Below are 15325 nucleotides of genomic sequence, written 5' to 3'. Positions count from 1 at the left end.
AGTGTGCGTCACCGTTGCGTGTGCATGTGTGTGCATGTGTGTGCATAAACACAGCTGTTTCACTCACACCAGTAACCAGAGACTCACTGAGTTTCCTAAGTGTGTAAGCAAGACAACACTATCCCTCCATCAGCAAAGAATCTCCAACTGATTACATGGTTTGAGGTATAAACATGAGAGGCAGGATGGTCCAATCAGAGACAACATCTGGCTCATTCCAGAGGGGCTGGCTGGCAAAACAGAAACAGAAAAGATGGATCCCACAACTACCTTATTTTGAAGTAGCGTCACCACCTCAGAATACCATCTGCTATCGAACAGCAGAAAGGATCTACGGCTTTTGTTGTAAATTAGCTCGAAATACAGTGCAAGGAAGCATTTCTGAGAATGCAGCTCAGACACTATAAAGAACCTTTTTTTTCCTTTCTTTTTTTTTTTTTTTTAAACCTGGAATAAGTGAGTCATATCGTCGCACTTTAAAAACGACATAATAAACTTCTAATCAAACGGGATTTTGGAGGCCACACCAAGGACTACAAGTCTGGATTCCATGGTCTCCATTTAATTTACCCCTAATTTCAAATCCAAAATGGATTCTAATAAAAGCTCTATCAAATGCTGCACCAGCTTTGAAACATGCATTTCACTGATGAAATATGCATTTCACTGATTAAATAGCATATTCCTAATTCGGTAGCTTTTGATATAGAGAAAAAGCACACATACGTGGCATTTTATTTATTGCGTTAGTCTTTTAAAATGCTGGCAATTAGCTAGTTCAACAGAAATCCTAAGAAATTGAGCTGCGAGTTTGCACTCAATTCACACTCAAATAGATTGCTGTGCTTTGCACACACTTAGACGTTCTTGTAAAAAACTATACAGTGCAAGTTTATATCAATACAGCCGAATTCCCAACAAAGCGGCTCGCATTCACACATCTTTCTGTTTCTTCTGTCGGACGGCTAAATGTGTCAGAAATTGTGACTGAAAAGCAGCCCATGAGCACCATGTGTCCACTCGCTTTACAGCATGTCCAGGCGGTAGCTCTGCTCTAATAAAATCCTGAATGTCATGTTCACCTTTCAAATACAATGAAGACAACATCTGTGCAGTAAGTTTGGCTATATTTCCATGTATGATCGTCTGTCAAACATGGCCTCGAACTTAGTTTATACATTCCACAGCGATGCTGCACTGGACATACTTCAGTTAATATCTCAATTTTTCTCCCATGTGTGTCTACTGGGACAAGTACAGTGGTCCAATTAAAATGGCTAACGTGAGCTGTAACCATAGCGTGACTCTACTATGCATGTAACAGTGCTGAGTGTCCCACAGGCGCAACAGCACTATTTCTCTTTTTAATGTAAAATTTAGATGGAATATGACTCTTAGTTGGAAAAAAAAAAAAAAAAAAATCCAAATGAAATCTACAACGCAATCTGTATTGCGATGAAGTTAATAGCTATAGCTGGACTTATTTACGTACAGTCAGAGTTAATACATTTACCACCTCTGCAAACAAATTTAATGGAATCACTTCCAGAATATCACATGGCGGCTTTAGAGCAGGAGACAGGAGGGCAGTCGGTTCATTCCCCCAGACACAGCGAGCATTTTCTTTTTAACTCTTTTCTTACTCTGGACTGTCTTTCAGCATGTATGTGAGCAACTGTGAAAAGCAACCGTAACTGCAAGAAGTGCATTTTAGAGTGACTGAAGCAGTATGGAGCAGCCGTAGGGTTTCATTCATTCATTCATGTACATTTTTTTACTTTTTTTTTTTTTTTTTTTTTAGCTGCTGTGTTACCCACAGATAAATGAACGTAGATGCTAGTGTTTGAAATACAACCCTACTCCCTCACCAATGAGTTAACCGTGTTAAATAGAAATGAAAACCGAACAACTCGAAGCCTGCTTTTAATTAGAAGGGGTACAAACGCAAAGTGAACACAAGTTCATTCAAAATTCTATGTCAAAAGGTTTAAACGGCTGCTTGTAACAACACTGTGTCAGTGTTTAGGAAATGAGGAGACTAACTGCTGTCGTGTTGAGGGCTAACTGCATGTGAGGCGTCTCCAGCGAGGCATGTGCTCTTATGCACCCCCATATCATCACAGAAGTCTTTTTGTTTTTTTTAATGGTAATAGAGTATAATACGGTATCTCCCCTCTATAGTCCAAAACTATCCAAATTGAATTTGGGCCCAGACATGGTAATGGGGTCTTGTATCTGTGGATCTACGTCACCAACAATGGTTCTTAGGAGTGTTCCTGAGCCCATGTAGTGATTTCTTTTCTGTTTTTAAGGCAGTGCTGCAAAAGGGCCAAAAGATAACAACCATCCAATTGAGGGTTTTCCTCCTTCTCTCTTGCATAAATAGATTTTATAGATTCTTTCATTTTCTATTGATCTTTTGTTTTTTAGTATAAACGATAAGATATTAATTAAATCCCCTAATTATTTACAGTTTTACATCCTGCCCATTGTTAGTTAGGACCGGTTGACCGAGTCAGTCCTTTCAATAGTGGTTTCACCCTTTTTTTTAAATTACAGAGCTTTTAAATTCTTTAGTTGCACTGTTCCAAGCTTTTTTTTTTAAAAAGCACATTGCCTAATTCCAAGACTATGAGACAAACATCAGCAAAGAAATTCACACAAACTTAAGGCAATTAAAACGTATTTAGTGTGGAGAGTAAAAAACACACTCAGCCAACTGTGGTAAATTCAAATGAGACTAATTACTTCCTGCGTAACAATATAACAATAATCTTACAGGCCACACAAAAGCAGGTGAGATGAAGAAGAACGCCACACGTCTTTGTGTGTGACAGCTCTTTTGAAGACTTGCGTAATCTGACCGTTACAATAAAACGCTCCCTGAAACTGTCCCATTCTTGAGCCGGTTTTGATGCTGTAATAGTAAAAGGGAGAGATGAAAGGGCATTGTACAAAAGGAGAGATTCAGTAGAATACATTAATATGAGGGGATCTGTGCAGTAGCAGTTGAGACTAGCTTTCTGAGAGGATTTCAAACTTTAAATTTATCTTGATGTTATGCATGATGGGAACAGAGACAGCGCAGCAGACGGAATACGAGAGATAGAGCAAACACAGCCAAGCTTCCGCCTCCATGTGAATTCAATCGCTTTCAGAGACACAGTTTTACTGCCATCTAGTGTCAATTAAAGGAACTGGTTAATCCAGAACCTCCAACTGTGATTTAAACACTGTGTCGATGGACCCTACATCCTGTTCATGAAGTTAATCTATCGTAAGAGGGAATAATTTTATATAAGGGTGTGCCAATTGTGAAATTGTGGGCCAAAATCAACTTTAAAAATAAAAAGCAGGCGGCCAATAGATGATGCCCATTGTTTTTGTCCTTTATTTTCCTCTTAAAGATAGGGAAACAATGACAGCCTATCACCATACTCCCTTTTAACGAGCACAGATTAATTCATATAAACCTTTATTGTCACCCGTCAAATGACAAGATCTTTTGTGAAAAAAAAAAAAAAAAAGTAATTGTTTCCAAAACCCTTTTAGCCTGTAAAACCACTGCCAACTCAACTTTTCAGTGCTTACATAGCTTAAGTGTTTCTGTGCCCAACAAATTTAAATGTAAATATATCTTGTTAGTTTCAGAGCAAAGTCGTCGCAACACAACCAGGACACACCACGTAAATATCGGCAGCCGCCATCGGTTGCTGTTATCCTATTTGCCAATAGGCTGATCGAAGCCGACAAGCTGAATATCTGCTGATACATCTGTGCATCGCCACTTTTATGTTACAGGCATTCCACTAACTTAGTATTGAACATCTATAAAGTTTTACTTTTGAGATACGGATCAACATAAAGAATGACAGGAACAAAGCAGTGGCTTATATAGCTTTAAGATCCAGTGTGAACTGAGCCAAACAGAAAAAACCATTAATCCTACATTTCCCCTAATGCAATGGGACAGCATCTCTGACAGATAAACGTCCTGATCTATCAAACAACACTCCCTCAGATTGTAATGCAGCCTTTATGCTAAAAATGCATCGACTCAAGCGCCTTCAACACCTCGTATGATATACTTTTACGGCCTAAATAAAACTTAAGTCGTATTCAGTGAATGTCCCACCAAACCTGATGTATATTCTATAAACTGCAGCCTTAGCTGTCGTTTAGAAATTTAGAAAAACTTCTTCAAACAGTCGTTTCAACAATTTTCATATTTAAATGTTTACAGGTAAGATTCACCTGTGCTTCGTTTGTGCTCAGACAATGAGGATGGCGAGGATGGCGTGGACGCCATCTTGTTTTAGCAAAGGCTTCATCAGTGGAAGGTAAAGGGCATCTACTAAAATAGGCTTCCTAATTGTTCTGTGAGAACAGAGGGATTAATTTACCATATGGTAATGTGACTTATAACCTATTTTTGCTTTCAATAGGCACCAAAAGGCCATTAATACATTATAAAAAGAGAAAAAAAAAAATCCCTTTTAGCGCTCCAGTTCAACTTGCTTCCTTTCTTTCCATTCTCCCATTCCCCTCTTTCACTCTGAAATTAATCGGCAGAAGATTTGCCATTAACAAAGACTATTCAGAGAGCGGCGCAGTGGGTTAGGGCTTTGGCTGAAAGATGAAGAAAGGGACGGAGGAATAGAGGGACAGTTCACCGGGAAAAGGACAAAAGACAGGAGGAAAAAAAAGTGAGACAGTGAAAGGCAGGGAAAAGAAGAGGCAACTAAATAGCAAATGCCTCACATCATTGTCTGACTCACTGACTTGTGACTCCGAGAGGTGCCCATCCACAAAGGACATGAAGCACTGAGTCACCTACAGCAGCCTCGCTACCTTCGCTTCACACTTTTTGTTCGACATTTATGGCTAAACTTTGAACCTCAGTTCTGTCTGCTCCTCACACAACAGGACTAAAGTAACTGGCCAATCATAGCACAGCAGTCCACCTCCTCTCCTGTGCCTTCTCTTACCTCCCCCAGTCACATAGTCAAATATTTTCAATTTAACAGTTCTCCATCGTGTGAGACATTAGTCATATCTGGCACCATCATCCAGTCTTTTTACCTCATCTTAAAAGACATTAAGCACTAACTAATTAAGTATGGATTTTATCTTCTAAACTCATCATCGACTCTTTTTTTGGCCTCGATTTCATCCTCTCGTAACTATTTGAAGGGAGCAGAAATACGCGTGGCTGAGCATCTATCATTTCATTTCATCTCGGTTCTTCTCGTTGCCCTTGAACTTTTGCACTTTCTGTCAAATCCTTTCCTTCTTCCCCTCATCCGCCCTGTCATCTTTTTCTAACACCTCCTAGTTGTGAAAAAAAAACCTAATCATTTTGCATCTCTTCTCAATCACACTGCACTATCCTCCTTCTGCGGTTCATTCGCCAGAAGAAACATTATAAATAGTCACCCTCTCCCTGCTCTCCTTCTCCTGTTTCTCTTCTCTCCCACCTCCTTGAGATCCTTCAGGAAATGTAAAAATAAATAAATAAAAAAATCACTTGTGAAGACTTCTTTTTCACCCTCCGGTTCATTCCCTTCTCTTCAGTTCAGCTCCAGAGGAAAAGCGTGTCATCTTCTCTTTCACCACCATTCCTTCGCGCCTCCTCGTCATTCTTCATCCTAACCCTTCACAAAATGTTCAGTCATGTCTTTTACATCCTCCTTGCGACCAATTACACAGTAAATGCTTAATCAGCTGTCAGCTTCCATTGCTCATCTTTCCACTTTTTTTTCCCCTCCAAAAAAATGCTACACCATTGAAATGTCCGAGTGAAGAAAAGTCAGAGATTTCAATAGAAGTGGGTTCTACGTGTTAGACACTAGCAGCTTAAAAATATGATAAAAAGCTGCCAAAAGTGTTTTACTCAAGGAGTTGGACTGTTAAACGGTTTTTCGTCAACTTTCGATTCAGGATTTTTAGTCCAGGTTTTAAAAAAAAAATCACACATCGATGACACAGCGCGATTTAAGATGAGCAAAAAGAAACTCTAACCCCGACAAATACGCATAAGCCTCGGACCAGCAGCTGTTTTGCCTTAATCCCATAAATGCGTCTTCCCTGGATGCCAGACTTTGCAGAACTCGGGCCGTCTACTTAATTTGCAGAGGTATAATGAATACGAGTGAAGCTGAAATGCGGCGGCGGCGCCACAGATCTGGCAAAACACCAGCAGAGCCAGCAGCGCATCACAGGCTGCACAGTAACCGAGGGAACCAAAGTTTCAGCAGGCTCGGAGGGGGGGGGGGGGGGGGACTGATTCTGTGCAGACCAAAGATGATAGAGAATTAGGAATTAACGGCAACAACCGCCTCATTTTCCACTTGTTTTTGTTTTTTTAACTTTTTCACGGAGACGACTGGGATCAATGGATACGTCGATAAACTACCGTGACAGTTGGCTGGAATCTCTCCCTCCCTTTGCCGGTTTGCTCTTGATTGTTGAATCCTCGCCGGAAGAAAAAAAAAATCCACCATAAAAACTTAACTTTCACAAATGAACAATGTTGGGGACTTAGTCCACAGATGGAGGGCGATAGTAATATCTAATATCTGCAGTGTGTGATTTCAAATCTAGGCAAAATGTTCTGGGTAAAATGAGCTCTGTTTGACCATTAGTGTGGTTAATTTGAACTGATCTCAGATCTGTCCCCAGCGAACATGCCCAGCATCCCGAGATCGGAAAGGCACTGCTGTTTTCATATCATTTCAGAACTAATACTATCACTTGGTGATTGCTTTAATCATAAATGTCTGGCTGCGTAGTTAATAACACATCCTTCTGTATTGTGACAAAATTAGAATGTCGATTATTTTTTGCTTCACACAGACAATAAATGTTTCTTTGTGGAATGAACGTGGGCAAACAGCCAAATGTGGGTGGCTTCGAACCATAGCAGCCACCTGACTTTGTCACAATAACAACAGCAATGCTGACAAGTCCTGTAATTTGAGCGTTTCACTGTGAACAAAAAAAATAATATCTCAGATTTAACGAAACCCCTCATTTAAAAAAAAATAAAAATTGTGATGCAATGATTTGCATAAACCAATATCTTAATTAAGGATAGAACAGAGAAAAACGTATTGAATGATGAAGGTGAGACATTTTAGTCTTTCATAAAAGTGTCAGCTCATCTTGAATTTAATAGTGGCAACACGTTGGGACAAGAAAAAAAAGAAAATGGTGCAAAAGTAAGTGGTGACGAAAAGGAAGCAGGCAGAGAAGCATGTTGCAACCAGTTATCTTATGGTTGCACCTTAGAGAGGCAGAGTCTCTCAGATGTAAAGATGGGTACAGGTTCAGCAATCTGCGAAAAGCAAGAAATAAAAAAAAAAAAAAAAAACTGTGGAGCAATTTTAGAATCATTTATATAGACTTTAGAAAGACTAAACATTCCATAATCTACAGTCCGTAATGTCATGAAAAGATTTAGAGGGACTCAGCTGAACATCAGTACTGGATAACTGTGATCTTCAAGCAGCACTGAATTAAAAAAAGATTCTGGAAATCATTGTCTGTGACCCCAGATCACTGAGCCATGAGCCACAAATGCAAGTTAAAGCTCTATCACGCCAAAACAAAGACACGTGTGAACATGCCCCGTTTTCACCAGGCAAAAGCTCATTTCAAATGGACTGAGGCAACGTGCGAAAACTGTTCTGTGGTCTGTGAAATCATGTCTGGAAATCATCGACACAGCATGCTCCAAACTAAAGAGGAGTGGGACTACCCAGCTCATCAGTGCATCTCACCTGAATACGCTCCATCAATGCTGAAAGGTAAGCACAGGTTTTACAACAAAATGTGTCTCTTTCAGAAAAAGGCCTTGAATATTTCAACGAGACGTTGGTTGAGTGCATCCTGCATCTATTACAACAGAATGTCTTTATAGCTGAGGAGTCCAGGTGCTGAACTAGCCCACCTCGAGTCAAGACCTTTCATTAATGCATAAAAGAAGACCCAGGAGGGTTGAGCAGCTAGAATCCTGCATCAGACCAGAATGGAACAACATTCCTCCCGGTTGTTAAAAGAAAAAGAGGATGCAACGCAGTGGTAAACGTGGCCCTGTTGCAACTTTGTAAAAAAAAAATAACACATTTCCACCGTCAAATTCGAGATGAGTTAATATTTTTCATGAAATAGTCAAATATCTCACTTTCAACATTTGATACGTTTTATTGCAATAAAATCACTAAGTTCAGCTGTTATTTACATTTTAAAGTGTCCCTACTTTTTTTCACCTTGGGTTGTATAACACATGGTACTGACTGCTTGGGAAATCTAAGCACCTGTTCCCACATGATTGGTAAATCCCTCTTTTAGTTATGAATGAGAAGCTAGAAGTGAAAATAGTTCAACGCAACACTTTCGAAAGACACTTTTCAGTTTCCTATCTTTTCAAGACTCCGTGTTCAGCCGCTAAAGCCAACAAACACTCAGTAGTAACAACACAGATGCTGAATCTGCTGACTCGAAAAAGATAAACAAATCCTGCTGAAAATATTCTCCATTTCCTAAATGAACCAAAAATGACTCCACTTATTAACCAGGACTCAATAGGAATTACTTCAAAAGCAGGCCTCTTTTTCCAAAGGTCAAAGACTATATGGTAAACGTGTCGCACACATTTGACCGGTTGCGTTAGCGTCACTGAGCTATGAAGCTTTGCATTTTCACAACACAAAAAGAAAAAAAAGAAAAAAAAAGCTGTCTAATTTGTTTAACTATGCAGTGAATTTGCAGGGCCTCTAAGGGACAAGGATCTGTTAGGTGATGATGAAGGGTGATGGAGCTCTGCGATTTCACAACGGGAGGGGGGGGGGGGGGGGGGAAATCGTTTGAGATTAGAATGTAAGAAAATCTACCGACATTTCATGAGTTTACGCATTTATGTATTCATAGCACAGGTACCAGTAATTACAAAAAGCCCTCGGCATAGGGAGGTCCGGTCCAGCTCAACCGGACATTCTGTTCACGACGTCCCTCCAGCAGCTTTCTATTAGAAGTCGGAGTATGTTGGAGTAGAGATAAGACGGGCGCAACAGCACGTCTCAACATGGGGGGAGGCGAGTAGAAGAAGGGAAGAGTCACGTGAAACAGGCGCCAACTGGTGTGTACAACAAGCTCTCCCCTTTCCACAGCTACACCTCCAACCCTGCCTCACTCCTATCTCCAGCTGCAGGAAACTCTCAGGGTGCAATTTACCGCGTGCGCTACGCTGATAATACTGTCTCTGGGGCAGGAAGAGAAGAGTGATGGGCTAGGATGGAAGAGAGAAAAAGACAGAGCAAGATGGAGGGTGGGGGGTGGGTGACAAGAAAAGGCAGAAAAAAAAAAGCAAGAAGATGAGGGAAAGAGAACATGGTAAAGAGGAAGAGATAGAGAAGGAACAGGGATGGAACAGCTGAGGATAAGAAGCAGGGCGAGGTAGAGTGAGCGTCGCCATGGAAATGACAAACGCAAACCCGAGAACCAATTTGTGTCTGTACAAAATGCTCCAACAGGTAATTCAACAGGAGTAAAAACTCACCAAACTGAATCATGACTCGATTCAAAAGAAACTCAGGTCCTGTAGCTCACAAACACTCAAGTTAATCAGGTTTTAAAACGGCTTGGTGGATTGACTCGGGTGATGAGGAGTTAAAAAAACCTAAAAATGGACTGTACAGGGAGAACAACAGTTCCCCCTACTGGCCACTGGTGGTTGTTGCAGGAGGGACACCGACAGAAGAACACCACATTCACAAAAGAAATAAATAAAAAGATAATTACATATAAATTAATAAAGTCAATGCCCAGAGTCTCATTTCAGTATTGGGAGTCTGTAAGTGATGACAGTTGTTAGGTTCTGGGAGCAATATAATCACTACTTTAGGCCATACCATCAAGTTAACAAAGGATGAAAGAAAGGCATGGCGTGCCGTTTCTGTTTAAGCTAAACTTAGACACCATAAATCACTCAAACATTCCCTGTGAATGTTCTGACATTCAATTGCAGAGTGGAGATGCTTTGCTGCAACTATGTTCCTGTTTCTTGTGAGCAAGACAAATAAAATGAAGATGAACAGGAAGGCAAACGAGGTGGTGACATGTTATACTTTTAAGTTGACAGTTCAAGTCGGTCGCACGCCCTTCTGGCAAATCTGTAGGTGGTTTCAACATTCCGACATATTCAATAATGCCCACCAACCAGTGAACAAGCAAGCAGACATAGCCTCACTCTTCCAGTCAAAGAGTTTATGCAAGGCAGGCATCAAGTTGACTATTGGACCAAAATTGGCTCCCAAATTGCTCCCAAAACGCTTTCTTCCTTGAAACTCTTAACTTTATTTGAATACTAAAAAGCTCTTAGAATAATTTGAAAACACCCCTCCTCCTCTGGCTGGAAAGCCTCTATATAGTGAAGCTAAAAGACAACTTTTAAGGCCCCAAGGCAGAGGTGAAAAGGAACACTTAGAGAGAGAAACAGCAATCATGACAGGAGTTGGATGTCAATGCACAAAAGTCATCCTACACAGGGCGCATTAGTGTAAAGGCACAGTTGACAAAAGAATTGCCCCATCTATTGTTTGAGAAGAGTTTACAAAGAAACAATAGCTTAGAGGGAAGGCTGGGGCCTTTCTGTGTAGAGTTTGCATGTTCTCCCCGTTCTCTAATTGTACTCCGGCTTCCTAACACGCATGTTAGCTTAACTGGAGACTCTAAAATTGTCCTTAGGAGTGAGTGTGTGTGTGGTCGTTTGTCTCGTTTGTCTCCGTGTGAACCTGTGATGGACTGACCGATGGATTAAGGGGTATAGAAAATGGATGGATGGACAATAGCTCGGTGCACGTAACTCTGTGTGGGGCTGACAAATGTCCAGACAGCATGTATCATATAATGCGTCACTCTGCTGCACGGCTGGTTTATTTTGACCTGCGACACACATCTATTTATTGTCCGGGACCCCGTCCACCTTCACATTAATCGATGCGATGCCATTTTTGAGACTAAAACAAACCCCAGGCTTGAAAAGGTTGCTGGAATTATTAGAATAAGGGCTGACAGCAAAGCAGTCTTTGACTTTGAAGAAATTCAAACATTCTGTGTCCAATGCTTTACGACTGGGTGTATCCTGTCTTTTGAAAATTAGCTCCCGTCCGACACGTGCCCAGATTATGACGGCGTGCTGCGAGTGCTCAGACCTTTGTTTGTTTTTTATCTTAAACTTTAAACTTTTTTTCTTTTTTTTTTTTTTCCTCGTCAGGAATTAAGAGGATCCTGCTTTCACTTAAAATATCTGTCAAAAGTTTGGACAAAATGAATGAGTAGGTTTGTTTGAGTAGGTTTCAAAGCAAAGCTGAAAAAACTCAATGCAGTTATGTTGTTGACTGACCTTGATAAACAGGCTTTACCAAAGCCATCACTGCAGTTTGACAGTTTGAAAAGCAACCAAACCTTCAACTTAAGTTAAAACTTGTTTGATATGTACGTACGCGTGTGTGTGTATGTGTGTGTGTGTGTGTGTGTGTGTCTGTACCATTTGTTTGGCCTTGTCAGCTTCCTGCCGTGCGTGTTGTCTTTCCCGGCTCATGGTTTTAGCAGTCTCCTCCTTCGCTGCCTCCCTCTCTCTTTGAGCCATCTTGGCCAACTCATCCTTCAGTATCGCCTGCTGGCGTTCAAACCTAAACATACGTACAGTGAAAAAATATGAACACAAACAATGCTTTCGGCTTAACCCTTCTAATAAGACTCAGCAAATTATTTAAATATGTCCACAAGGGGGCAACGTGTACCAGATTTAAGAGCTGACAAATCCTTAGAATATCTCAATATAAAATCTGTCTCCTCAGATATATTAGCAAAGCGTAGTTATTATTTAGAATAGCTTAACAACCCATTTTCAATTCATTTTTGATCTGTGTATCACATTTACAAAAACTGAATGTTGGAATCAACTAAATTGGCATACATCCAAACACACTCGGCTTTACATTCAATCATCTTTCTTGAAGGACAGTTTCGCTGACTGTGCAGTCATGCATAATATCTTCAGCCTCAAACAGTTCAGATAGTTTCAGAGGAAGCTCCAAAGTTTTCTTGACATGAAAATTGCCCCCAACAGCAGGGATCGTTTCAGATTTCTGAAATGGAAACAGTGTTAACATGAGGCATCTTATCCTGCCACAACTACTTTATTTTTCTTGACAGAGCCTTTCGAGAAGCGCGTCGTGTCGTTTGATTTTTGGTGTTTTTAAGCAGGGTGGCCATATCCAAAACATACAGAGTTATATAATGACACCAAAAAAAAAAAAGAATCATGCTTATGTCTGTGTGGTAAGTACTGTCTCAGCAGCAAATAGCAGAGGTGCTTGTATCTTTAACAGACGAAAATCCCATCAATCAGCTGAACCTTTAACCTTTAACCGACCTCTTCTGTTCCTCCTTGACGTAGGAAGCTGGTTTGCTGGACTGGCTGCTGGGTTGGGCCCGGTGTTGTGGGCTCTGCTTCGGCTGGGAGTCTGTGCTGGTACTACGAGTGGCACCTGATGACCCAAAAGTAAGAAATCAAAGAGGAAAAACTCTTAAAAGTAAACACATTATCGATAATTGTGGCAATTTAGTGACTCCGAGCATTACTGTAAATACAAGCCCTACTGCAGGTTAGCATTACGTATGAGAGATTGATTAGTATAGGTTAACTGCACCGATAGTTAACAATTTAATCCTTTTTTTTTATGTGAACACTGATTAGTAATTGTCAGCTGTCCTTGTCTCAAAGCTGAGACAAAGCTAAGTACTAAGGCAAATTGTTCAGGCTACATTTACATGAACAATAATAATCAGATAGTTAGACCTCACTCTGAATAAGAATCAGCATTTTCTGATTACCTTCACCCAAATACGGCCAAATAGTGGGTCATCCAATCACCGGAAGATTGGCGGTTTGATTCCCACTTATACTTATGTAAAAATACCACTTTGTGTGGCAGAAAAGACATCAATATTCTTTTTTCCTATATCCATTATCTGACCCCAGGTGGGGGTGTTGGTTTGGACCCAAAGAAGCGAAGTGTGTGAATTACTGTCCTTCGTATTTGGGATAAAAGTTGTTTTCTTTACAGAACAGGCTGACAAACAGCCCATCGGGACCTCGAGAACCAACAAACTGAACTGTGAATGATACCTTTGTCTTTCTGAGGGGTTGGGGTTGATGTAGATGAGCGTTCTGGAGCTATGTTGGCGACTCCTTTCATCCTCTGAAGCACATCCTCTGACAGCTAACAAGGGAATAAAGAGCAAACTGAGACATTAACATGTGGGCCACAAATACAAAACTGAAACTTACAATCTGCCTAAAACCTCTTCAGTCAACAAAGAAGCATGCCATGCGAATTAAATGCTGTTACTTTTATTCAAAGGACAAGCACCTTTAAGACCAAGCAAAAAAAAAAAAAAACAGAATCACTGCAGCTGTGCTTTATTTGGGAGCTTGCATGTGTGTGCGTGTGTGTGTCTGTTTGACCAAGGAAAGCATTAAACATAGCTGCACCAAAAAGAGGGCAACATCATTGAGTGACTCACTGTTTCTATGACTCACGACATTTGAATGTGCAACTAGGGTTGGCAAACAGGATTATCAGTACGATTTAGAATCTTTGCTTTTTGCAGACATTCTCAGGCCTGCCAGCATGGATGTGATAGAACTACAAACTCATTAATTGCCTGTCTCATTTCTACATTAAACCAGTTATCATACTTAACTTTTTCACTTACAGGAGAGGGACTATGGCTGATGGTACTTTCACTGCTCATGGGAAATTTGGTAATTAGACTCGAGGCCTGTTAAAACTCTAGGAGTATGAATGTACTCAGAGGAAACAACTGCATAAATCATATAATTGCAAGTGGCAATTAAGAATGAAAAGCTAGCTTAAAAGTAATAGTTCACTGACCCCCTCTAAAACCACCAGAGCACTGTGCTGTAACTACACAATGAACAAGAGTACAACTTTACAACACTTCCACAGGACAAGAACCTTAAAAAAAATAGTTATATTTTATATATATATATATATGTATATATATATATATATATAAATATCATAAATGTCGATGCAAAGAAATGTTTTAAAAAAATATATGTGAAGCAAGTACAACTTTTGCTAAAAATTAAGATAAAACAATGCATTTAAAATAAAACATCTAACCCCCTAAAATGAAATATGTACATCTAGCATGTTTATCAGTGTCTCTTCTGGCTTAAAAATAGGGATATATGGCTCACGAAAACATGTCGCATTAGTTGGTTCATTTTATCTCAGAATTCCGACGTGGACACTTGCTAGCGAAAGCAGCAATGTCAAGGTTGACACAGCAGACCAAACTACATTAAAAAATCCGTTAATTTTAAAGTCTCTTTGGTAATGAAATTACCAGACATTTAAGAGAGTTAACGCACATATTTTCTTGGTTTAGTGATACATTATCCATGCACCTGACATTTTCAAGTGGAGAAGCAGTTAACGTTTACGTTTGTATGCCTCTCACTGAAACTACTCACTGGACGAAACACTGCTAAATCTGCTAGCCAAACAGTATGTGAATTCTGGAAAGTGTGAAATTTGTAACTAATCTGGTGATACTAAATTGATAGTATCTTCGCCGAATTCACCAGACGACCTAGTTGGTTGCTAAATTCCGTATATAATCGGCCACATATAATATTTTAGCTGATATCCAATGTGTTTTCCTATACCCAGCGTATTACGACTGAAGCTTGGCATACTGGAAAAGTGGCACTTTTCAGTGCTCGTGCATCAACCTGACCCAGCCCCTGCATCACCTCCATCCTCCATGCTTCAGCTGTTGCTTCGTGGGTTGTGGACTTAACGTTACTTACGGACAGAATGAACTGATAACTTCGTGTGTTGTTTAGCAACACGCTAGCCAGTTAGCGCTAGCATCAGCATTAAAATTACGTTAGCATGGCTTATCAATCGCTAGCTAAATTAGCATTACCTTGACTCCACGGAGAATTCTGACCCTGTCTTCATCATCGACACCAAAAGACACTTTTCTGGTCGTACTTTCTCCCGAGCCCATGCCTCCAAGTGTTATACGGTAGCTTTTCCGTGAGCGAAACGTAGTATCATGAAATATTGTTAATGTCCTGCCCAATGACAGAATGTGTGACAGATGGAATACGGGTTGCCTGACTCGTTTTAAATCATCCCCCTTTTTCAGATATATGTAAAACCTAGAGCAGTGTTTCCTATCAGTGGATTAATCAAATGCTATCAGAAGTTGAAAATGC

At 40.3% G+C, this 15325-nt stretch overlaps 2 protein-coding genes across 3 annotated transcripts in view; both read right to left on the bottom strand.

Moving 5' to 3' along the window:
* The window catches only part of chchd6a (coiled-coil-helix-coiled-coil-helix domain containing 6a), a 74278-nt gene extending 59048 nt beyond the window's left edge, over positions 1-15230 (bottom strand). The window contains exons 1-4 of one of the 2 annotated variants that reach the window (XM_072367482.1): positions 15031-15230; positions 13196-13289; positions 12440-12554; positions 11549-11693 (exon numbers count right to left, since the gene is read on the bottom strand). In XM_072367482.1, coding sequence (XP_072223583.1) covers positions 11549-11693; positions 12440-12554; positions 13196-13289; positions 15031-15114 — 438 coding nt within the window. In that variant the 5' untranslated portion in view covers positions 15115-15230. The remainder of the gene's footprint in view (positions 1-11548; positions 11694-12439; positions 12555-13195; positions 13290-15030) is intronic. The other variant, XM_072367483.1, reaches the window with a different exon arrangement.
* The window catches only part of LOC140271456 (histone deacetylase 7-like), a 167780-nt gene that overhangs the window by 64022 nt on the left and 88433 nt on the right, over positions 1-15325 (bottom strand). The window lies entirely within an intron of this gene.

The sequence above is a fragment of the Leuresthes tenuis genome, unplaced genomic scaffold (genome assembly GCF_036924035.1).
Source record: "Leuresthes tenuis unplaced genomic scaffold, fLeuTen1.0.hap1 SCAF_16, whole genome shotgun sequence".
Lineage (NCBI taxonomy): Eukaryota > Metazoa > Chordata > Actinopteri > Atheriniformes > Atherinopsidae > Leuresthes > Leuresthes tenuis.
Note: the sequence above shows the minus strand (reverse complement) of the source record. Positions and strands in the feature narration are given on the sequence as shown.